Source organism: Sorex fumeus, unplaced genomic scaffold (genome assembly GCF_029834395.1).
Source record: "Sorex fumeus unplaced genomic scaffold, SorFum_2.1 ptg000063l, whole genome shotgun sequence".
NCBI lineage: Eukaryota > Metazoa > Chordata > Mammalia > Eulipotyphla > Soricidae > Sorex > Sorex fumeus.
In genome coordinates this window covers 46,142,743-46,167,311 of record NW_026606120.1, presented here as the reverse complement: position 1 = coordinate 46,167,311, position 24,569 = coordinate 46,142,743, and the positions used below count along the sequence as shown (strand labels likewise).

At 59.2% G+C, this 24,569-nt stretch overlaps 1 protein-coding gene and 1 non-coding gene across 2 annotated transcripts; one reads left to right on the top strand and one right to left on the bottom strand.

The window, feature by feature from the left end:
- Window positions 1-2,254: 2,254 nt before the first annotated feature.
- DOC2B (double C2 domain beta) lies at window positions 2,255-22,332 on the top strand. Its single transcript, XM_056127260.1, has 9 exons — window positions 2,255-2,690; window positions 10,705-10,784; window positions 13,909-13,983; window positions 16,271-16,380; window positions 16,506-16,632; window positions 17,324-17,481; window positions 21,047-21,128; window positions 21,694-21,790; window positions 22,145-22,332. Exons 1-9 carry the CDS (start codon window positions 2,318-2,320, stop codon window positions 22,279-22,281), a joined length of 1,239 nt encoding a protein of 412 aa, XP_055983235.1. The 5' UTR covers window positions 2,255-2,317; the 3' UTR covers window positions 22,282-22,332.
- On the bottom strand, window positions 8,600-8,667 carry LOC130036300 (small nucleolar RNA SNORD30). Its single transcript, XR_008794345.1, has one exon. It is a non-coding gene; the product is annotated as a small nucleolar RNA SNORD30 (small nucleolar RNA).
- Window positions 22,333-24,569: the final 2,237 nt, after the last annotated feature.

Here is a 24,569-nt window from a genome sequence, read left to right as displayed (position 1 = left end):
ATTCTGACAGGAACTCACACTGGTATTTTGAAACCTCTGATAATTACATAAGCACTTTGTGCTGCAGCCACGGTAGGACTCCCTGCGCCTATTTAAGGACTAATCCTTTAAGCATTCCTGGAAATGAGAGCCCCAAAGGTCTCCAGGGTACCTCTCCTCCCCTGGTCGCTGGCTCCTGGAAGGCCCTTTCTTCCCCCCTCCCTGAGAGCCCTGCCCAGAACCCATCACTCCCACGAAAAACCCCTCTCCCTTCACCTACTCTTTCTCCATCGCAGGCGAGCTCAGGAGAAGGTTCTGCCTGAGTTCCCAGCTCTGTAGAAGAGGGGGGAGACTGTCGGAACATGGAAGCCCAGAACAAAAGAACAACGGGTAGTTTGTAGTTTGCTTTGCTCATGGCCAACCCAGGTTGGATCCCCGGCATCCCATTCGGTCCCCTGCGCACTGCCAGGAGTAATTCCTGAGTGCAGAGCCAGGAGGAACCCCTGTGCATTGCTAGGTGTGACCTAAAAAGCCAAAAAGAAAAAAATGTCAGGCATCTGGGAATCTAACCCCACTGTGCCACCAGCCGCTGAGGGCATCCCTGTACCTGCTCTCATACCCCCACCCCACCAAGTGCAACCACCTGCTCCCGCAGGAGTGGACAGGACCGCAACACAGTCCTGGTGATGCTCCAAGTTTTCCAAGGCCAGCAAAGAGCCAGAGAGATGGCACAGCAGGGAAGGCGCTTGCCTGGCATTCAATAGACCCAGGTTCAATCCCTAGCACCACATATGGTCCCCAGCCCCACCAAAAGAGATACCTGAGCTCAGAGTCAGGACTCACCCCTGAGCACCACCAGATGAACCAAAAACTGAAAATAATAACCAAAGGCCAGCTAAGTGACTGTCATCACTCAGTTCTTCAGTCTGCCCCATGCAACAATGCTGCTCCCTGGGGGAGGAAGAAGAGTTCTTGTGTATTACGTCCGTATTACGTCGGCTGTGTGCAACATGGACCTTGGCACCACACTGTGAAGTTAACAATGGACCCAGTTCCCAGAGGGGGAGACTGAGGTTTGGCGAGAGCAAACATCTGCCAGAATGACACAGCTGGAAGTGATGAAGGCTGGCCTCCCTCTCCCCACTCAGCTCCCCAGCGGCTGTGAACCTTGGGATGGAGAGGAAGCACCTGCTTGGAGACCCTCATTCAGACTGGGGGAGAGATTCAGCCACCGGAAGAAGCCTTTCCTATACCTGATGGAAACCACAGAGCAAACAGGATTCCATCCGTGCCCAGGACCTTCCAGGGAAGACACACCTGTATAAGCAAGGGCTGTTCCGCACAGTGCTCACCCCGGAAAGGGCACAGCGGCAGGGCTGCCCGTTTGTTTGCTGATCTGCCTACTGTGGGGAGGTGGAGGGGCCGCTCTGACCTGCCCGCCCACCGGCTCTGCTCAGCCCTGCCTATCCTCACAGCCACCCTGTCCCCGCAGGGGTGGGAGAAGTCTCCAGCTGTCACCTCCCAGTCGCTGACCCAGAACCCACCCATGGGAGTTCACGGCGTGGGAGTGTAGCAGGAGGCCCGGCCTTGACCTTGGACAGCGGAGCATGGCCACGTTGGGGGGTGCCGGCCGTCCTAGGAGTGGGGCCGGAGGTCCAGCCAGGTGGGTGGGGCAGAGGTGTGCGGGGATGATTCTCGAAAGTGTCTGGCGCCCTTAGCAGACTTCGGGCACAGAGACAGAGCCCTGAGTCCCCTGGCCTCCTCTGGGTAAGGTGCGTGCATGTATTACAGACGCCTAGATTCTGCAACCTCGGGAGGGGTGCCCAGGTCCCCTGGCGTGTGTGTCCCCAGGTCCGGGCGCGTGGGTGCTCCTGCCAAGTGCGCCGGGAGAGTCTCCGCAGCCCCGCGTGCGCGCGGGGAGCCAGACGGGGCCCGAGCAGAGGCGGCCCGCGCGGGAACGTGCCGGTGCGCGTGGCGCGCGGCAGGCGCCCGGCCGCCCTGCCCGCCGCGGGTGTGCGCGCGCGGGGTCCCGGGCCGCCGCGCACGCGGGGCTGAGTGCTCGCTCGGCTCGGCGCCCGCCCGCCCGCGCGCCCGCACACTCGCACTGCTTGGCTGCTACCGGGTGACGCGGGCTGGGCCCGCCCCCTGCCTGCCGGCCCCTGCACTCACTCGCGCCCGCCGCCGCCGAGCAGGCAGCCGCCGCGACAGGGCCGTCCGGGGGCGCCGCCGGCCATGCCCGCAGCCCCCGCCGCGCCCCGCCGGGCCTGCTGAGCCGCCCCCGGGCCGGGGCCGCGCCGCGCCGGGCCGGGCCGCGCCCGGGCGGGGCCGCGCTGCCTGCATGACCCTCCGGCGGCGCGGGGAGAAGGCGACCATCAGCATCCAGGAGCATATGGCCATCGACGTGTGCCCCGGCCCCATCCGGCCCATCAAGCAGATCTCCGACTACTTCCCCCGCTTCCCGCGGGGCCTGCCCCCGGACGCGGGGCCCCGCGCCGCCGCGCCCCCCGCCGCCCCCGCGCGCCCGGCCGCGGCCGGCGGCGGCCGCCGCAGCCCCTCCGACGGCGCGCGCGAGGACGACGAGGATGTGGACCAGCTCTTCGGAGCCTACGGCGCCAGCCCGGGCCCCAGCCCGGTGGCCAGCCCCGCGCGGCCGCCCGCCAAGCCGCCCGAGGACGAGCCGGACGCCGACGGCTACGAGTCCGACGACTGCAGTAAGTTTGCAACTTCGCGCCCCCCACGCGCGCCCCCCGGGGCCCCGCCTCGCGCCCCGGCTTCACCGGCGCCCTCGCGGACGGCCCGCTCCCGGCGGCGGCCCCTCTCGCGTCCCGCGTGCCCCGCGCCGCCGGACGCGGGCTGGAGAGCGGGCACGTGCGGGGGCGCCCCGGGGCTGTCCCGGGAGCCCGCCCGCGGGGAGGCTCCGGCGCCGGCGGCGGCTTTTGTTCCCGGGAAGGGCGGAGCTGCGCCCCGGGAGACACCAGTTGCTGGCGGCCGCGCGGAGGCTCCGCGCCCCGGAGTCCGCAGCGGGCCGAGCCCGCGGCCGAGGGTCCCCGCTGGGGCGGCAGCGCGACGGGGGCCGGGGGCCGGGAGCCGGGGCCGGGCCGCCTCCCGGGCGCGCTCGCGGCAGGCGGAGCGCAGCGGCTGGGCGGGCGCGGGCCGAGGACCGGAGGACCGCGGAGCCGCTTGTCCTTTGGAGAAACCTTGGCGGCTCCTCCCGCCGCGTCCGTGCACCCCGCCGCCGCTCTCGCTCGCCCGCTCGCGGGGGCCGCCGACCTCCGCCCACCTGTTACGCCCGCTTCCCCCGGCCGGGAAGGGCCCTCTCCCCACCACCGGCCTGCGCCTCCGCTTCCCGGGGCTCATCCCTGAGCCTCGGGGTACGAGCAAGGCGCAAGGGGGCTGGGGGCCGAGGCCCTGCCGGAGGCCGCTCTCGACCCCTTCCCAGGTTCGGAGCGGCTGCCCCTGCGACTCTCGGGCCTGGAGGGGAGGCCGCACTATGCGCGGTGGGTTTGCGCGGGATGAGGGAGAGGACGCATGCGGGGCTCGCTCGCAGGGTCCCCGGGCCGCGGGGCGCTGCACAGGCCGGCATAGCCGGTGGAGGGGGACCTCTGGGGTCGGAGTCGCTCCAAGGCCCTGCTCAGAGCAGCACCGAGGGCGGCCGCGCCCAGCTAGGGTCCTCCGCAGGGCCCCTCCGGCTTGGACTTGATCATATTTAAACGTGGTAAACGTAGAAGGTGGGAGTCCACTGCCAGCCGCAGGGGTGTCATACAGGCTCTGGTCTGAACCTGACGGCCTGAGGCCCTACCGCAGACATAGGCTTGGGAAGCCTCCCCCATCTCCACTTTTGTGACAGGTGGATAGAGTGTGTGCACAAAACTTTCCTCCCCCCAGCTCCCGCTAACCCCAGCACTTGGCACCCCTCACTTGTGGTGGCTTGGTGCAGGCCCAAACTGAGACGCATCCAGCTTGGATTTAGATTACTGTGGGGGCACTTGTTCCTGTCTCTGGTGTCTTTCCTGCTATGCCCAGGGGGCAAGCCGGATAGGCAGGGCAGGGTTGGGCATTCCTTGGTCCCAGCTCCAGTCACCAAGTGCCCTCTGGGTGACGTGCAGTAAGAGGGGAGCAAGCAATCTGGTCGCTTTTGTTTTGTTTTTGAGCCACACCCGGCGATGCTCAGGGGTTACTCCTGGCACTGCAACTCAGGAATCACTCCTGGCAGTGCTGGGGGACAGTAGGGGATGCCCGCTGCAAAGCAAGTGCCCTACCTGCTGTACTATTTATTTCTCTGGCCCCTGGTTCCTTGTGTCAGCTCTCCCTAAACCTACAGGCAAAGAAAGGACAAAGAAGTGTCCATCTCCAGCCCAGCAACCCACAGTGCTTGGTCCTAGCAGCAGAGAAAGGGCGGGTCCCTGCTCCCCGAGAGCTCACCCAGGGACAAGGTGGGGGGCAGATTCTAGAGTTCAGCAAGACAAGGCCATCCTGGAGGCAGCCTTCCAGGCCAGCTGTGGCCTGGCCACACATGTTATGCTCAGGGCTGGCTGAGAGAGCTCAGGCGTGTGAGTGTGCATGTGTGTGTGTGTGTATGTGTGTGAAAGTGTGTTTGTGTGTGTTTGCGTGTTTGTGTATGTTTGTGTTTGTGTGTTTGTGTATGTGTGTGTCTGTGTGCTTGTGTCTGTGTGTGAAAGTGTGTTTGTGTGTTTCTGTGTGTTTCTGTGTGTTTGTGTATGTCTGATTGTGTGTATGTTTTTGTTTGTGTCTGTGTGTGTTTGTATATGTGCGTGTCTGTGTGTTTGTGTGTGTGTATGTGTGTATGAGATACTGAGCCCCAGCCATCTGGTCGACCAGGTAGTGCCTGGGGGCTGCTTCTGACTGTGCTCAAGGTTACTCCTGGTAATGCTCTGGGGACAATGTGGGGCCAGAGACTGACCCCAGACCATGCACTCCGTCCACTGAGCCCTCTCCCCAGCCTCTGACCCGGGCTTTGGACCCCTTGGTGAGGGAACCTGGGCACTCAGAAGTTCTGGGGCCTGCCTTTGGAGGGACCAGGTTCTGGGGCAGAACTACTTCCCACCCAGTCCCTCAGGCTGTGCCCCCATCTCAGCCCTGACAACCAGATCCCAAAGAAACAGCCTAAATGATTCAAGCCAGATGGTTCATTACGGCGTTAGCCCGGGTTATGTTATTTGCTGCCCTAATTATTGGATTATCTCTCTCCTCACTCAAAGAAATGAGGGCGGTGTTCTGTGGTCCGAGGCCAAGAGTGGCGTGCCTATTATTTATTTGGCTTTTATTTCACCTTCCCTTTACAGCTCCTCCTTTGGGGAACCTGCAGGCACCAGGCTCACAGGCTCCCCTCCGCTCCGACAGGGGAGTGATGATGGAGAGAGCGGGCGGGGGGAGGGGCGGTGAGCTGAGTAGGCCTCCCCTCCACAGCCTCCCTGTCCTCCCTCAACCCCGAGCCCCACACCTCGTCCCACCCTCCCCCTGGCATGTGGTGTGTGCTCATCCCAGATCTGCCTCTGACACCCAGTCCCTTCTGCAGAGCTCAACAATGGACAGCAGGTTTTGAGTTGTAAACAGAGAACTCCTGTGCCACACAGGTGGGCGGAACACGGATGCGGCTGATCAGCCACCGCTTCCCGGGGTGGTTCGAGCTGCTTTCCTCTGCGTCATGCCCGTTCCCTCTCAGGGTGGCCTTCCTCACGGCCCACCGAGCTGCACAATGCCAGGAGTCATACTGTAAGATCCTAAGGGCTGTTTTCATCCTGAGTCTCAGTGAGAGCACGGGCTTCCCCACCGTTCTGTGGGGGACTTGTGCTTCAGTCCGTGACTGGCGTCGCCTGCCCCCGCCCGACTGGCTTCCCCTGCCCAGAGAGGCCTGAGCTGCAGAGGAATGGAGACATCACTGTTAAACCTGCCCTGAGCAACTCAGCTGGGGACTTTTCCCGGTCCCCAGCAGCTCTGATCACGCTGCCTTAGCGCCCACGCCGGTTCTCTCCGGAACACTCTAGTGCCTGAGTTCAGCATCCGAAGACCTGCTGTACATTAGGTGCAGGGGCTGTCCGAGACCGTCCAGCCCGACTCACCAGCAGTGAGACAGGGAGGCAGGAAGCAAACGAGAGGTGTTGGCTTGTGCAGGGGTCACCCCAGTGACTGCCCCGTGGGGAGGCTGGGGAGGGTGGAAGTGGCTGGCAGGGAGGGAGGAGAGGGTGTGCTCCTGACATAGGGGCTGCCGCATGCATACATGCCAAAGTGGGGAGACACAAGCCAGAGGAGGCAACAGGCTGAGGAGGGGGACCTTGGAGCCAGCAGGCAGGGCGACCGGGCAGGAGCCTGACACTGTGAGGCTGGGTCCAGGCGCACGTCATCCGCAGACACCACACCGCAGGGGCAAGGCGTCACCACAGAATGCTGATGAGACCGAAGTCGGCCTGTCACCAAGGGGCTGGAGCGCCCCACCAGAGGCTGAGGAGAGCAAGGTGGAAGGCAGCAGGGGGCGCATAAACTGAGCAAAGTCCTCTGACTCAGAGCTCCGGAAAGCAGGGCATACAGGGCTGCTGCTTCTTGTCACCACCTGTGGTGCCTGAAAGGACGAGTGCCTCAGTTTCCCCAACTCTGAGGTGCTTCCAAGCCAGGTCCTGTCATTATGGGTTTTGTCATATAGGAAAAAAAAATTTTTTTTGAAAGGCTGGTATGTTTTGTCGGGGGATAGAGAACAAACCAGGGCTGATTTGCTTCTCCCTGGGGGTCAGGGAGTGTGGGGAGGAGAGTCCAGGTGCTAGCCAAGGTCAGCGCCATCCGTCAGCCTCACAGCTGAGCTGGGACGTGTGCTGCTGCGAAGGAGCCGACAGGGGCTCGAGCTCGATTTTCTCTGAATTAGCCCCATTACGGCTCTATAATTATCGACAAGCGGGTGACAACTCTCAAAGGCCCATTAGTGACCAGCCTTCATTATTTTTGCAAAAATGTCAGCGTCAAATTAGGGCATGTGACAGGAGAGGTGGCAGGGCGAGACCCCGGGGCTGCCGGGACAGCACCTCACCTGTCCCCCTACAGCCCCAGCCGCTGCTCTGAGGCCCTTCCAGGTGGGTGGCTGAGCACACCCCACTCCCCACGAGACACCCTGCTCTTCCCTCTTTTGTTCTTTCTTTGTATTCTGCTTATGATTTCAGCTAAACAAAGTGGCAGACAAAAAAAAATTAAGGGCCAGAGAGATAACACAGGGTGTTAAGGCATTTGCTTTGCAGGTGGCCAACTCCATTCAGTCCCCAACAGTACGTGGTCCCCTGAGCCCTGCCAGGAGCAACCCTCTAGCATAGAGTTGGGAATAGCTCTCCAAAAACACCAGGTGTAGCCCCAACCTCTCTCCCGCACACCCCCCCAACTGACTCGAGCTCAGACTCTCAAGGCAGGAATGGAGAGACCCCCATTCTGGGTCTGATTCTGCTGAGTCCCCCACCCTGCATCACCTCCTACTGGAAGTTTCGTTTCTCCAGGTGGGAAATGCAGATTGGGACCAGAAGCATCCTCAGAGCTCACCATAGGCACGCAGCCGAGGTGCCAGCTTCTCTCTGCTATTCTGTACAAAAACACGCTGCAGTTCAAAGAAATGCACCAAGGCCGCCCTGGGGTGGCACCAGGCAAGCTCTTCAGGCCGAGTGCCAGAGATCAGCACCTGCCCCGCCCGCTGCACACAGGCTTCTGGAAAGGGGAGTTTCGCGATTGGGGCAGGTCATGCCCCCATCCATCTCCCAGCCTGGGCCTCTGGGACCAAACCTGGCCGAGAGAGAGCCTGGAGGGGAGAGTTTGATAAGCAGGGATCTGGGAGCCTTTGCCCACTCCTGAGAGCATCTGGAGAGTGGGTGGTTGGGAGCACCAGGTCTGTGGATGGAGCGTGTCCTTCGGGGGCTCAGCAGTATCATCCTAGCCTGGTGAGGCTCTTGGCTGGGCTGAACAAGCCCCTATCGACTTGAAGGGAACAGGAGATCGATTTTCTGTCTCGTAACATTGGCAGCCCGTCGGAGAGGCCGGGAGCCTCACCCTGGTTCTGTGCACAGTCACGGGCAAGCCTGAGCACCACCTCCCCTTCGCACCTGCCGGCCCGCGGGTGCATGGGGCACAAAGCCCAGCAAGTCACTGATCAGGGATGTTGACTTTTTAAATTTTTATTTGGGGGGTTTGTAAGAAAGCTTTAATTTTTTTTTATTTTTTATTTTTGGCCACACCCGGCAATGCTCAGCGATCACTCCTCATAGGCTCGAGGAACCATATGGGGTGCCAGGGATTGAACTCAGGTCGGCTGTGTGCAAGCTAAGTGCCTACCCATTGTTCTATTGCTCTGGTCCCGCAAGTTTTTATTTTACAATGATAAAATAATTGCAAGCCAGTTTGAACAGCTAAGCTATGGCTTCAAAATTTCCTCTTTTGTCTGTCAGAAATTGGCTTTTTTTTTTAGGTGACTTAAGCTCTTTTTCAAACCTCTAACTTCAGGCTGGAGTTGAGTGGAAGCTGGGTCTCCAGTTTGCCCCAGACCCACTCTTATCCTCCAGACAAGGTGGCTTGACCTGAACCAATTCAGTAGTGACGGTCACATGAGGGATTAAGGGTTCTCTCAGCCAGGCCCCCTGGGAATCAGATTTCTGAGACCCATCTGCAACATCAGCCAAACAGGAGTCCATGTGAGTCGTCATGTAGGAGGCTGCTGACTCTTGATTTGGTCTTTGTTACTGTTGTTTGGGCCTCATCCAGCAGTGCTTAGAGGTCACTCCTAGGGATGCTCTGGGACCATGTGGTGCAGCTGGCAAGTACGCTCGCAGGAGTTTCAAGCAGGTAGCTACAGGGGACAGGGGGCAGGGTGTTTGCCTTGCATGCAGCTGACCCGGGTTCAATCTCTGACACCGTATATAGTCCTATGAGCACAGCCAGGAATAATTTCTGAGTGCAGAGTCAGAGTAACTAACCACCGAGCATCGCAGGGTGTAGTCCAAAACTCCCCCCCCCAAAAAAAAAAAACAGGACAGGGCGGTAGCAAAAGTGCAATGGGTAAGGCATTGGCCATGCACACAGCCGACCCAGGTTTTATATCCAGCATCCCATATGGTCCCCTGAGCACCACCAGGAGTAATTCCTGAGTACAGAGCCAGGAGTAACCACTGAGCATCGCCAGGTGTGACAAAAAAAACCCCACCCCATCCCCCAAAAAAGGACAGAGAAATGAAGAGATCCATAAAAAAGAGTGGCCGCCTGAGTCAACTGGGTGGAATCGACTCACCCCACTTCCGAGTCTGGGCTCTGCCATGAGCTGTGGAACCATAGTGGGGGCTGCCAGAACTGCGGAAGTGTCCAATTGAATATTCTGTTCACAAAGGCAGGCAGGCGGGATCCAGTTTGCAGCCACGGGCTTGTAGGGCTTGCTGAAAAAAACCTGCAGTGGCTGGGCCTCTGTGTAGTGATGGAACTACTTCCTCCACACCACACAGTTGCATGCTAGGACTGCAGGGCTGCCCCGCTGAGTCTCTGCTCTGCAGCGAGGGTAGGAAGGCACAGAGATGCCTGAGAGGTGAGGGCACAGCAGAGGGCGGGTCCACACCTCACCTGCCTCCCCAGTCCCAGACCGGCACAGGGCCTCGGCTAGGAGCAAGACAGCAGTCACTCAGTGCCACCCTCTCCAGGAGAGGCACGCGGGCAAACTCTGCCCTGCTGGACTGCACCAGGCCAGGCACCGCTGGACCACGTGGTCCCAGCAGCAGCCACTCAGCTCCGTGCCACAGCATCAGGGCAGTACCGGGGAAGATGGGAACTGATGGACCTGGCCTTGATGCTGACCCTTAGCCTAAAGGACAGAACGACGTGTTTCCCCCAGCATCACCACAGCTACTCAGACGCCCTTGGGCTGCTTGGTCTACGGTGAAACGCCCCTTCCCTCAGCCCCGCCAGGCTCATCCAACTCCTGCTCATCCTTCATTGCCCAAGTGAAGTGGTACCTCCTCCAGGAAGCCATCTCCCTGGTTCTCATAGAGTCAAGACATTCCCCCGGAGTTCCCGGCCTATCCATCTGAATAGTGGCTCGGTTTTTTTCATCTGCACCTCGCAGAACTCCAACTCTGCCTTTCACACAGTTAACAGGTGGGGGAAGCTGAGGCAGGCAGAACTTGTCCAGCACCACTGTTCAGCATGCTTGGAGGATGACTGACCTCAGCTCTCCGGGCCTCAGCAACTCATGCACAGAGTGGCCACGTGGGGAAATGACCTAGTGGGCTGGAGTGTGGGCTCCACATGCAGGAGGCCCAGGTTCCATCTCCAACGCTGCACGGTCCCCTGAGCACCAGTAGTCCCTGAGCACCACTGGGTGTGGCCCAAATAAGAAGTGACTAGTGGGGCTGGAGAGATAATACAGAGGATAAAGTGTTTGCTTTGCACGTGGTCAACTTCGGTTCAATCCCAAGTACCCTATATTGCCCCCCGAGCACCACCAGGAGTGAGCCCTGAGTGCAGAGCCAAGAGTGAGCCCTGAGCATCGCTGGGTATGCCCCCCAAATTCAGTCTCCCCCCAAAATATCGCCAGAAGATGGCTCACTTCCCAGGGCTCATGGAACTGGTGGTGGGATGCTGATATGTGGGCAGAGGATGCTGTGGCTGCTCCGTGGGCAACTCTCCCCCTCCATGGGGTTTGTGGCCCCTGATGGGTCAGGAGAAGCCTTGGCACCTAACCTGAGCCCTCACTGTGTGCAGCGGCCCTGGGCACGCTGGACTTCAGCCTGCTGTACGACCAGGAGAACAGCGCCCTCCACTGCACCATCAACAAGGCCAAGGTAGGTGGGGCCTGCGGGGGGCAGGTTGCCGGGCTCCTGTGGCGTCTTGAGGGTGCAGGGAGAGGGTGAGGGCTAGAGGGGGGTCCTGGGGGAGAGGATGAAGGGTGGGGTCTGGGGGAGGCTCTCAGGGGCCACAGGACTGGAGGAGCTGTTGCCAGAGGGAAGAGGGGCAGAGCGGATGGGCCCAGAGGGAGGTCACAGTCCCACTCCTCTGAGCCTCGCTGGGCTGGCACCAGGAGCAGGCAGCCTCGCTGTCCTCTGATGGAGGAGCCCGGGGAGACCCTCTGGAGTGAACTAGCCCTGGAGGAGCAGCAGGGGAGTGATCCCCGGGCTGGACCTGCTCTTGGGGTGGGGCTGAGGGTCCCGTCACTCCGCCCTGCCACCCACTGCCCTCAGCCACCTGTGCTTTGTCCCTGCCACGCGGCTTTCTCTGGGAGGAAGGTGCCCAGGTTGGTGTTCACGCGCAAGGTAAGGGCGGCCCAGTGATCATTGTAGAGCCCCGGGACCCCGATCCCAGACCTCGCTCAGCACCTCGACCCTCCAGCTGCCCTGCCCTCCTCCCACGCTGCCCTAGGCTCTGTGCGTCCTGCCTGGTGCTGCCCGGCTGGGCCCACACCCACCTGCCCCATGCTGGGTGAGCTGTGTCTCCACGGGGATCCCCTGGAACAGGACTTCTTTGACTGTGGTCACAGCCCCACGCACAAGCACGTAACTGAACGTGGGGCTCACGAAAGTTGTGTTTTAAAATAAATGTCTTGGGGCTGGAGCAATGGCACAGTGGACAAGGTGCTTGCCTAGCACACAACCGACCTGTGTTCGATCCCCGGCATCCCATATGATTCCCTGAGCCCAACAGGAGTAATTCCTGAGTGCAGAGCCAGGAGTAACCCCTGAGCAACTGCCATGTGTGCTGAAAAATAAAAATTAAGTAAACAAAATTAATTAAGTAAAAAATTAAGTGGATTTCTTGGGTTGGACAGAGCTCCGTGGGCTCGGAGCCCTTGCTTTGAATGCAGGAGACCAGCCGGCTTTCATCCCTAGCACCATGTGGGCCCCTAAACACTGGGTTTGGAGTAGCCCCAGGGCACCACCCAGTGTGGCTCGTGGTAAAAAATATGTAGATATATATTTTTAATCAGATAAAAAGGAGTGAGTTAAGAAGTCCTGATCAGCCCATCCCCTTCCCTGCAGCCAGGAAGCAGGGTTGCCCAGCCGTGCCCCAGGCACAGAGCAAAGAATCCAGTGACCCAGCTGTGCTAACCCAGGGGCAGGGTCCTTTACCCGCCGTTCCCTCACCCCCACCTTGTAGAGACTGTCCAGGCTTGGGGACTGGGAGGGGCACGGACACACCCTGCTCCTCCTCCCCACCCCAGACGGCAGCCCTCCCTGTGACGGACACCCCACCTTCCGCCCCGCTGTGAGGGGGGGGGCTAGATGTGCACACAAGTGTGTGTGCTCTCACATGTATGTGTGCACAGTGCTCTTACATGTGTGCTCATGTGTGCATATTGTGCTCTCATGTATGAACATGTGTGTATAAATGTGTTTGCTCATGTGTATGTATGTGTATATGTGTATGTGTGTTTTTGTATGTGAGTGTATGTGTACATTCATGTGCATATGATCGTGTGCATGTGTGCATCGCTCCTATATGTGTGCATGTTTATCATGTATGTGCTGTGTGCAGCCAGTCCAGCTGAGCCGGGTTCGATTCCTCCGCCCCTCTCGGAGAGCCCGGCAAGCTACCGAGAGTATCTCGCCCGCACGGCAGAGCCTGGCAAGCTCCCCGTGACGTATTCGATATGCCAAACACAGTAACAACAAGTCTCAAAAAAAGATGGAGACGTTACTGGGCCTGGTCGAGCAAATCAATGAACAACAGGAGGACAGTGACAGTGAGAGTGCTGTGTGCATGCATGAACATATGTGTTTCTGTGTGTATGCATGTGTGCGCGTTAACATGTGTACATGTGTTATATATGCATACTCTTATGTATGTTGCACATATGCTTGTAGTGCGTGCGTGCATATGTGTTGTATGCTCTTATGTATGTGTGCTCTCATGTGTGCTACATGTGTGATGTGCTCATGTGTGTGATGTTATGTATGTGTGCACATGTGTGCCCTTTCCCATGTTTGTATGTGCGTGCTCTCATACTTGTGTGTGACCCACAGGGGGCTGCATTCCTCGGTGCAGTGCGAGTACTGTTGGGGAGTCCTGGCTGCTCTCCCACCCCCAGTCACCCTCAGCCTAGATCCAGCTCTGTCAGGGTGGGGGTCACTCATGCCCGAGCTGGGCAGGGCTGACAGTCAGAGCCTCAGGCTGCTCATCTGTGAAGGCTCCAGCGCCCAGATACAGCTCCAAGCTCTCACTTGCCCTCGGTGCCCTCCGGCCTCTTCTGAGCAGTGTGGCAGTGAGGGGGAGTCGGGGTTCAGGACAAAGCCCCCACCTGCCCAGTTGAAGTTCAGGTGCTGAGCGCGCTGTGTGGCCCTCCCAGCATAGGGCAGTGGGTGGTCTACCCGCTCTAGGACAGCTACATACAGTGGGCAGATGAGACCCATCGCCCCCTGGGTGCAGGCCCTGCCTGGACCACAGCCAGTGTGACCCCCTGGACACACCACCTCTCTCGTGGCCCAGCCGCCCCCCTGCCTCCCTGAGCACCAGTCCAGAAGAAAAACAGCTGGGGAGGGTTGGCAAGGATTGGCGAAGGTCCAAGCGCTGACCGTCTGCGCCTGGTGGTGCAGACTTTGTGAGGGCAGCTGCCTTGCAGGGGACCCTCTGTGTCGGCCAGTGGCTGTGGAGAGAAGTGGATCCCGGTCCTCAGGATGTGGCACATCTCCCTGGGGCCTCGAGGGACAGTGTGCAGACGAGCAGGCCAGGGGTCATGGATTTAGGGGCTGGGGACAGAGGTCCAGAAAGATGCCCATGAGCAGGAGGATGAGGAAGGGGCATCCCAGCCTCTGTAAGCTGACAGCTGCCCCAAGGCCATGCCCCTCATGCCCCGATGTGGGATAGGGGTCAGTCCAGGGGACTTCCAAGAAGATGCCATCCAGGGACCCAGGGACAGGGGACACCGGTTTCTCCGTGTCCCGCACCCTGCACAACTCAACCACTCTCCCGCAGGGCCTGAAGCCGATGGACCACAACGGGCTGGCTGACCCCTATGTCAAGCTGCATCTGCTGCCAGGAGCCAGCAAGGTGAGGAAATCCCCAGGGCCGCCTTTCCCCAAGAGGAACCCCCACTGCCAAGCCCCTCCCCAGACTCCCAGGAACCTGCATTGAGCACCCTCAGTCAGCTAAGAAGACCCCTAGAGAATTTCCCTTATTCCAAAATTTAATCATTCAAAAAATCATCGCGGGGTCTAGAGAGATCAGACAGCAGGTGAAATGTTTGCCTTCTACACAGCCCGGCACCACGCATGCCCCCAGGAGCCCCTCCAGGATTGATCCCTGAGCTGTACCGAGTCAGGAATAAACCCTGAGCACAACTGTGTGTTACATCCCCATCAACCCCAGCTAAAGTTTCTATTGTGTGCTCCAAGGGGCCAGGCATGGAGCTCAGTGGTATAGCTGATGCTTTACACATATAAAATGCTGGATTCAACGCCCCAAATTAAACAAAACAGCTGTGGGAGCTGGAGAGATAGTACAGTGGGCCGGGCACTTGCTTTACAAGTGGTCAATCCGCGTTCAATCTCCAGCATCCATTTGGTCCCCTGAGCACCTCCAGGAGTGATTCCTGAGTGCAGAGTCAGGAGTAAGTATTGCCAGGTATGGCCCCAAAACAAAACAAAGAAAGAAAGATCTGCAGATCTGGGGCTCTACGGTTAGATGATTTGGGGATGGCAGTGAAGATTTTTCAGGCCACACCCAGAAGATGTTTGGGTCCCTCCCAGTGTCGGGGGGGGGGGGCCTGCACTGTTGGGGTTGAACTTGGGGCTCCTGCATGCGAAGCGAGTGCTCCATTCCTTTGAGCTGCCTCTCCGGCCCTATGCAGGTTTCTTTGCTGCAGAGCTTATTAGAGCCTTTGCTGTATCCATGGTCTTTGTAGGCATGCGCGCACACACACAGTTTGACCAGGGACTTTGTCCCATGCCAGCCACCTAGCAGCAGAGCAGGTGTCTGTATAGGACACAACCCCTAAGTGTCCATTGCCCTTGGAAAAGAGAGAAAACAAAAGCATCAGGGAGGAAGACGGCAGTTACGGGGCTGGAGAGATAGTACACTGGGTAGGGCGCTCACTTTGCATGCAGCTGACCCAGGTTCTATCCCCAGAACCCTACATGGTCCCCGAGCACCACAAGGAGTGATCCCGGAGCCTAGAGCCAACTGGGCAGCCCCACAGGCATTTCCAGGAGAGGAGACTCCAGCACCGGAAACAGCCTGGGAGAAAGCTTGCTCCCTTCCCCTTCTGTCTACACATCCAGGCATGTTTACACATGCACACATACACACACATGCACACACACATAAATCCACAGGTGCATGCACACACACTCAACATGTGCACACATATATGCACAGACTCACGCACACTTTCACATTCACACATGTGCAGTTGTGCAGATGCACACATATGTACACATATTCTCTCTCTCTCTCTCTCTCTCTCTCTCACACACACACACACACACACACACACATACACACACGGAGGACCTCCTGCATGCATTTCTGGGCTATAGTGTCCGACTGCCAACTGGAGAGGCTGATGGCAATACCCATTTATCGTTCTCTGGCTGTGCATGTTAGAAGAACATCTGTTCCAGGGAGCTAAAATCAAGTCTGTGGTCCATTCTGGAAGCTCTGGGGAGGAGCCATGGGCCAATTCTTCCAGAATTTTTCCAGAGGCTGCCTGCCTCCCTTGGATCACAGTCCCTTCCTCCGTCTCCAGAGCTGCCTGCATCTCCCTGACCTTCCCTCTCACATCTCCCTCCAGTTTTCCTCCGCTGCCCCCACTTTGCACACCTAAGCCCTCTTAAGATTGCATGGGCTGGGGCCAGAGTGATAGTACAGTGGGTAGGGTATTTGTTTTGCATGCAGCCAACCTGGGTTCAATCCCTGGCAACCCATATGGTCCCCCAAGCACTGCCAGGACTAACACTGCCTAAGTTCAGAGCCAGGAGTAACCCCTGAGCATTGCTGGTGTGACTCAAAAGATAAAAAAATTTCATGGGCCTGAGGGATAGTGGGTAGAGTGTTTGCCTTCTACATGGCCAACCTGGGCTCAATCCCCAGATCACATATAATCCCTCCAAAACCCCCCTGAGCATCACCAGATGTGGCCCGTAAACAAAAACAAATGCGAAAAGATTGCATCACCTAATCTCTTAATTATAAATGAGCCAGTTAGTCACTTTTATTCCGCTCCACCTTTAGTGGACATGAATATGCACTCATGGTTTCTGGGCTGCAGTGTCCCCAGGGCCCCTGTTCAACTGGCTGCTTGCCTTGGTGCTCACAGGACCCTATTTGCTCTCTCCAGGCAAATAAGCTCCGAACGAAAACCCTCCGAAACACTCTGAACCCCACCTGGAACGAGACCCTCACCTACTACGGAATCACGGATGAAGACATGGTTCGAAAGACACTGCGGTGGGTGAGGCTCCGGCCCTCCCCTGTCTCGCCCCTCACCCACCCATGTTCCCCTGGGCTGGGAAAGGAGCTGGGCGGGGCACCCGCTGTGTCTAAGGACCTGGCCGCCTCCCCCCGCCCTCCAGGATCTCTGTGTGTGATGAGGATAAATTCCGCCACAATGAGTTCATCGGGGAGACACGAGTGCCCCTGAAAAAACTGAAGCCCAACCACACCAAGACATTCAGCATCTGCCTGGAGAAGCAGCTGCCGGTGAGTGGGTGGTCAGCCAGTCACCTCCAGTCATGTGGCTCCATGAGCCCACAGGGACCTCCCTGCCAGGAGCTTTTATTAAGCAACTGGCAGAATGCTCATGTTGGGAAAATTCCTGGGACGGGCCACCAAGGAAATCCAGTGGTCTGGAGTACCTGCTTTGCCTGCAAGAGTCCCAGGTTTATTCCTGCCACCTCGTGGTCCCCTGAATACCAAAGGAGCAGTCCCCAAGCATCGAGCCAGGAGTATTCCTAAAGCACCAAAACAGACCAGCAAAAAATCCCAGACCAGAGCTAGTACAGGAGCTAAGGAACTTGTTTGTAGCTGACCCTGGTTCAGCATCCCCGTATGGTTTTCTGAAGCCCTCCAGTAGTGATCATCCTTCCTGAGATGCTGTCATACCAGGAGAGGCCAGTTGTGGACAGAGGGGCCTGGCACAGAGGCCCAAGGGTGGTCCCTGGGAGCACAGGCTAGAGCAGGCTAGACAGAGGGAGCAGGAGAGGGTGACAGCCGGGGACAGGGATAGAGACTTGTGGGGGTTGGAGGGGCACCAGATGAGGCCTGACCCCAGGAGTGGGTGTCCTGAGTCCTGAGCAGCTTAGCGGGCAGCTCAGGGAAGCTGGAGCCATCGAGCCCCTCCTCCATGTGCTCCTGGGGGTGTGAGGGGAGCCCTGAGGCCGCCTCCCTGCAGGTGGACAAGGGTGAAGACAAGTCCCTGGAGGAGCGGGGCCGCATCCTCATCTCCCTCAAGTACAGCTCCCAGAAGCAGGGCCTGCTCGTCGGCATCGTACGCTGCGCCCACCTGGCCGCTATGGACGCCAACGGCTACTCGGACCCCTACGTAAAAACGTGAGTGTGCGGGCCGAGAGCAGCTCAAGCGGGGCGGCTCTGCCAGGGCCCCTGGGGCTTGTGGGTGCTGTGCCCCCCCCAGGACCCCCTCTCTATTCTGCCGCTTTGACAGCTCCACCAGTCCTGTCGGCCTGTGAGACATACAGGGAAACAGGCTGCCGGGGCTGAGGGGTGGCCAGGGTAAAGAGGGGGTCCTGGGTGCCCCAGGGAGACCTGAGTAGGCCAGAGAGCCCAGACCCTCCGACGGGGCTTCCCAAGACGTGGCCACCACGTGCACCTGCCCTGGCTGGGTCTCAGGCTCAGTGGGGACAGAGCTGCCTTGGGGCTGTGTGGTGCCAGGGGAGAGGCTGAGCCTGGCTGTGGCCCTGGAAGACCAGGTGGGGACTGTGGAGCCTTCACAGCTGTGAGGCAAGGTCTGAGGAAGGCCCTGCTGTGGGCTCACAGCGGTGCAGGATGAGGCGGGGGGGTGGGGGGGGCCGGTGAGCAGAAGCAGAAGGGCGACTGAGGGGAGACAGCGGGCACTGAGGGGAGACAGTCAGACACTGAGAGAAGACAGTCTGGCATTGAGGGGAGACAGTGGGCACTGAGAGGAGACAGTCGGGCACTGAGAGGAGACAGTGGGCACTGAGGGGAGACAGCGGGCACTGAGGGGAGACAGTCTAGGCACTGAGAGGAGACAGTCTGGCACTGAGGGGAGACAGTGAGCACTGAGGGGAGACAGTTGGGCACTGAGGGAAGATAACAGGCACTGAGGGGTGACAGGCACTGAGGGGAGACAGTCGGGCACTGAGGGGAGACAGTGGACACTGAGGGGAGACAGTCTGGCATGAGGGGAGACAGCGGGCACTGAGAGGAGACAGTCAGGCACTGAGGGGAGAGAGCAGGCACTGAGGGGAGACAGTTGGGCACTGAGGAGAGACAGTCGGGCATGAGGGGAGACAGCAGGCACTGAGAGGAGACAGTCTGGCATGAGGGGAGACAGCGGGCACTGAGAGGAGACAGCCGGGCACTGAGGGGAGACAGCGGGCACTGAGAGGAGACAGTCGGGCACTGAGGGGAGACAGCAGGCACTGAGGAGAGACAGTCAGGCATGAGGGGAGACAGTGGGGCAGCTGAGGGGAGACAGTTGGGTACTGAAAGGAGGCATCAGGCACTGAGGGGAGACAGTTAGGCATGAGGGGAGACAGTGGGGCGGCTGAAGGGAGGCAGTCGGGCGGCTGAGGGGAGACAACGGGCACTGAGGGGAGACAGTTGGGCACTGAGGGGAGATAGCAGGCACTGAGGGGAGACAGTCAGGCACTGAGGGGAGACAGTCGGGCACTGAGGGGGGGAGACAGTCGGGCACTGAAGGGAGACAGTGGGGTGGTTGAGGGCAAACAGTTGGGCACTGAGGGGAGACAGTCGGGCACTGAGGGGAGACAGTGGGGCGGCTGAGGGCAGACAGTTGGGCACTGAGGGGAGACAGTCAGGCACTGAAGGGAGACAGTGGGGCGGCTGAGGGCAGACAGTTGGGCACTGAGGGGAGACAGTCGGGCACTGAAGGGAGACAGTGGGGCAGCTGAGGGGAGACAGTTGGGTACTGAGAGGAGGCATCAGGCACTGAGGGGAGACAGTGGGGCGGCTCAGGGGAGACAGCAGCCACTGACAGGAGACATGGTGCACTGAAGGGAGACAGTGGGGCGACTGATGGAAGAGTGGAGTTATTTGAGGGGAGAGAGTGGAGCTGACTGAGGACGGGTAGCCCCACAGGAGGAGGTGCTATCAGGCAGAGGCACAGAAATATTGCAAGACAGGAGTGGGGCAGCTTGAGGGGACAGTGAGGAGGCCCAGATGCCAGAGGCCACACGGACATCACCAGTCCTACCACCTGACCCATTTTAGGACCATCCTGCCCCTGGTCACTCAGACCTGACTCATATTTCCATCGCTTGCAAACCACTTGACAAAGATGGTGCTGCGCCTTCAGGAAGCAGCCTGGCAGTCCTCTGCGGGGACAGATGGGATGGCGGTCAGGCAGTAGCTCCGCCCTCGCTCTGTACCCTAGAGATCCGGATTACTCCGCACAAAGCCTGGCCGCAGTGCCCCAGCAGTGGAAACTGCCCATGTACCTGGTCAGCAGCTGGAGAAGGGATGAACAGTGGTAGATTCATGAAATGATTTGACCATAAAAAGGAGTTACGGGGTTGAAAAGATAGTGCAGGAGTGAAGGGGCTGTCCTTGCACATAAAGACCCAGATTTGATCCCTGGCACCACAAATGGTCCCCTGAACTCCACCAGGAGTGAGCCCTTAACAGAGCCAGATGTGACCTCAAAACCAATATATGTATGTATAATAAGTGAAAAAGAGGGACTGGAGTGATAGCACAGCAGGTAGGGCATTCGCCTTGCACGCCGCTGACCCGGATTCAATTCCCAGCATCCTATGTGGTCCCCTGAGCACCGCCAGGAGAAATTCCTGAGTGCAGAGCCAGGAGTAACCCTGTACATCCCTGGGTATGATCCAAAAAGAAAAAAAAGTGAAAAATAATTGTTTAAAATTAAAATCACTCAAATGAGAGAAAGAATCCGGAGTTCCCACCTCTGTTGATGATCAAGAATCAGGGATGCTGTCTCGTTTGTCAAGGCATCAAAAATCAGATGGGCTGGTCACGTAATGAGATTCAGAGACGACCACTGGACTAGAGCCATTACCGACTGGATTCCACGGGATGTCAAAAGACCACGTGGCCGCCCACCTACCAGATGGTCAGACTTCTTCATCAAGATCATGAACGATCAGTTTGAGGCTTTTTGTGTTCCTAGAATGAACAGACGCCATTGAGCTACACTAGCACAAGACAGGGACAAATGGAGACGTTACTGGTGCCCGTTCGAGCAAATCGACGATTAACGGGAAGTCAAGTGATCAAGTGATCAAAATTAAAATGGAGCCACATAGCCCATGGAGCTATCTCAATAGACAGACTATAGCACATGATTTACATGCAGGTACCTCAGGTTGGATCCCCCCCATTTCATAGTGCCGTGCCCAATATAACCCAAAAGTAAAAAAATAAAAATTTAAAGAGGAACAAAACACTGATTTATTCCACATGAGTGAACCTGAAAATACGATGCAGAAAGTTAGTCCCCAAAAACCTTAGGGCCAGAAAGATAGTACAGTGAGTAGGGCACTTGCCTTGCACACAGCTGATCCAGGTTCAATCCCCGGCACCCCACAAGGTCTCCCAAGCCCCACCAGGAGTGAGCCCTGAGCACTGTCGGGTGTGACCCTCCCTCCAGAATAAAGTCCAGGGCCTGGAAGATCAGAGCTTAGAAAAGAACTCAGTGGCTCGGAGCACTTCCCTGACATCATCCTGTGAGCCACCCCACGGTGGGGACAGCTCAGCTGCCCAGCACAGGCTCTGCGTACAGAGGCCTGGGTTTGACCCATGAGAGCACAGAGTTGGGAGTAGCCCCTGAACACTACTGGCTGTGCCCCCCCCCCAAAATCAGCCCCTCACAAGCCCTGCAGGCAACCGTACGGCCCCTCCCACCTCTGCCCGTTTGTGGCTTTGATTCCAGATACTTGAAGCCTGATGTGGACAAGAAATCCAAGCACAAGACGGCAGTGAAGAAGAAGACCCTGAACCCCGAGTTCAATGAGGTGCGGGGCGGGGGCATGGGGCCCCTGGGAGTCCTTCCAGGGCAGGGCTAGAGTGGTGCGGGTGCACACATGGGGGACAGGAGACAGGGGAGGTCAGGCTGGGTCCGTGGGGGGAGCTTGGAGTGGTGGGTGTGGAGGCCGGTCAGGTGGAGGAAATGGGAAACTCTGAGATGCTCCAGGGAAACCAGAACTCAGCGCAGCTGGAGGGGACTGGGGACTCAGAGCCTGCACTTCTGGGGCCTCCAGTCCTGGGGTTTGTTCTTCCCGACCTCACACACACACTCTCCGGGTGCTTTTACTGTTTTGGACTAACACTTCTCCCTTTCTCTGGTCATGTTTGGAAAAAAAACAAAGATGCGTTTATCTGGGGATGCCAGGGCCTGGGTGCCCTGGTGTTGGCAGGGGAGGGACCCCACAGAGAAGGGAGGAACGAGCAGTTGCCCGCTGGGACCCTGGAGAGCAGCCCTGGAGACAGGGACCGTGCAGGCCCATCTCAGGGGGATGCAGGCACCGCGGTCCTCCTGACTCAACCCCAGAGCAGAGCTGATTCCCCTCTTCCCCCCAGGAGTTCTGTTACGAGATCAAGCACGGGGACCTGGCCAAGAAGACACTGGAGGTCACAGTCTGGGACTACGACATCGGAAAATCCAACGACTTTATCGGTAAGTGGAGGCGGCCCTGGGTCAGGTGACAGCCCTGTCCCTCTGGCCTCCCTGGAGTGCTGGGGTGACACACAGCTACTCCCAGACAGAAGGCTTGGAGAAAGAGACCACCCAGAGAACTCGAGTCTGGGAGGGGGGTGGCGGGCAGGGCGGGTGGAGTGCTCGGAACCTGAGTTCCTTTGGGCCCTGGGGGCGTACACCGCTCCCCTCCCTGCCCGTCCCCTGTGGGGTGAGCACAGGTGGGGCTGCAGGGAAGAAGGGACAGATGGGGTCCCTGAAGGTCAGACACGGGAAATCAGCAAGGGGCAGGGGCTCTGGCTTGGGCAGCCCCTGAGTGAGAGCCCGCCCCTGCAGGCGGGGTGGTCCTGGGCATCAACGCCAAGGGGGAGCGCCTGAAGCACTGGTTTGACTGCCTGAAGAACAAGGACAAGCGCATCGAGCGCTGGCACACGCTCACCAGCGAGCTCCCAGGGGCCGCGCTCAGCGACTGATGGACACCCCGCTGCCAGACACCTGCTCAGACATGGAGCCGCTGCCGCCGCCCCCCCCCCCACAGGCCCCGAGGGTCCCGGCCACCACCGGGGACGCGATCAGGGCCCCCGATCTCCATCCCTGGAGGCGGGAGCCAGAGGACCCCCAGGGGGAGGCCATGGACCCCACCAGCTGTCACCCCACTGTGAGTGCAGGGAGAAGGGGGTGGGAGGGAGGAGAAAGTATGTCCCCACGAGGGGCGCCCGACGCAGTCTGTTCCCCCTGACAGGGAGTGGGGGAGGTGGCTGGGAGCGAGGAGTCTGGGGAAGTCCCTGGAGGCCCCCTCTGTGCCCGGGGAGGAGCGAGCCAGGGCCTGCCGGCAGCCCGTGCCATGGGGAGGCTGGACTCAACCATCACAATGGGGGACAGAGCAGAAGGCCCTGAGAGTGGCCGGGGCCCTCCTGGGAGTGCTTGGATTCTTGGGACTCCACAGGAGGGCAGGGAAGGCTTCCTGGAGGAGGGGGTATTTCAAAGGGCCTGAGGGGGAGTGGACAGACAGGGCAGATCGTCACAGGCAAGTTGGGACCTGGGGGCAGGGAGGGCAGGACAGCAGACAGGAGGGTCCCCAGCCCTGACTACCAGGTCAGCTCATAGTGGACCAGGCGGGACCCAGCAGGGGGTGCAAGTGTGGTCAGGCTCAGCCCCAGGCCCTCCCACATTGACCCTCTTCCCCGAGCAAGGTGACACAAGGTGACCCTGTGTCCCGTGAGGGAAAGAGCAAGAAGTCCCTGAGCCTCCCTCTGCTGGCCCATCCGATGCAGGATTGGGTGTGGGATGCAGAGCAGTTGGGTCCCGGGGACCCCTGTCCCCTCCAGGTGCTGGGACAGGCCCCAGAGGGAGGTGGGTGTCCTGGCTCAGCTCTCCCCTGCTTGCTGCCCACCCATGACCCAGGTGGCCCCCTCGGCCTGTGGGCTTTCTGCTGCAAACACAAGCACATCACCGTCCGAGGCCTGGGGTGATGACCAAACCCCACCAAGTGCCATCAGCCCCTCCCAAACCTGCAGGGGAGAGAGCAACCTCCAGCCCCCAAGCATACTGCCCCAGGACTGTGGATGCGCCTGGAAACCCCTGCCCCAGGGAAGTTCTTGTGAATTGGGGTTTCGCTGCAGTCTCCACCGCATGTCCCCGTCCTGGGGGTGCTAGGTCAGGCCGGTGGAAACAAATTCAGAGTGGCTGAGAGGTTTGCTGTGGTCACACAGCGGGGAGGGGACCCAGAGCAATAGGACAGTGGGCAGAGCATTTGCCTTGCACGCGCTGACCCGGGTTCAATCCCCAGTATCCCGTATGGTCCCCCGAGCTCCGCCAGGAGTGATTCCTGAGTGCAGAGCCAGGAGTAACCCCTGAGCATCGCTGGGTGTGGCCAAAAACAAATGAAACAGAAAGCCAGTGGGGAAGGTGGGGACCAGGACACAGGCCCAGGCCCTCTGCCCGCCACCTCCAGCAGCTGTCTGTCTGGGGACAGTGATCAGGCCCCTCCTTGGCTGTCTGCGGCTCAGCAGAGACTCAGTGAAGTCTTGGCAAGCGCTGGGACAGGGCGGGCGTGCGGGGCTCTCCATTGCCCTGGGCCTCCTCCTTAGGCTGCGTCAAAGTTAGCTGGGCCACATAACTCTTCTCAGAGGCCCCCAAGCCCAGGCGCCAGCCGCCACTCCCGGCCTGCGAGCCTGTGGGCAAGGCTCTGTCTCTCCTCTCTCCTGGAAGAAAGACATGGGCTCTCGTACCTCAGCTCGGCCCATGCGGGAGCCCCTGGAAGGGTCGCACTGTATACTGTGGAAACGCAAAACAGCAGAGCTTAGGAGGGACCCTGGCCCTCACCAGGCTCATGTTCCTCGCTAGTCCAGGGAAACTGAGGCTGTGCAGGGATCGGTAGGGCAGGAACATGGGCCTCCTGGTGCCGGGTCCAGCTTCTCTGCTGCCTCAGGCCGGACAAAGCAGGTCCTTGGTCCTGAAACGTGGGATAGCCAGCACAGGCAAAAGAAGGGGTACTGGGCCACGTCCCCGGGATGCGCCTCTCTTGTCTGCGCGAGGAAGAAGGCCCTGAGGAGGACCCCGCCTTGGACCCCGAACTGGCATCATACCCCCCACTGACCCCTCGGGCCCCACAAACACGGGAAGTTGGATGCCAAATCAGGTCAGGGCTGGGTTGCCGCGGTCGACCACTTGCTTTGCATATACGGGGCTCTGGGTCCAATCCCTGGAACCACCAAAAACAAAAAGCAAAACCAAAATCAGGTGTCAGTAACTTGGGGGT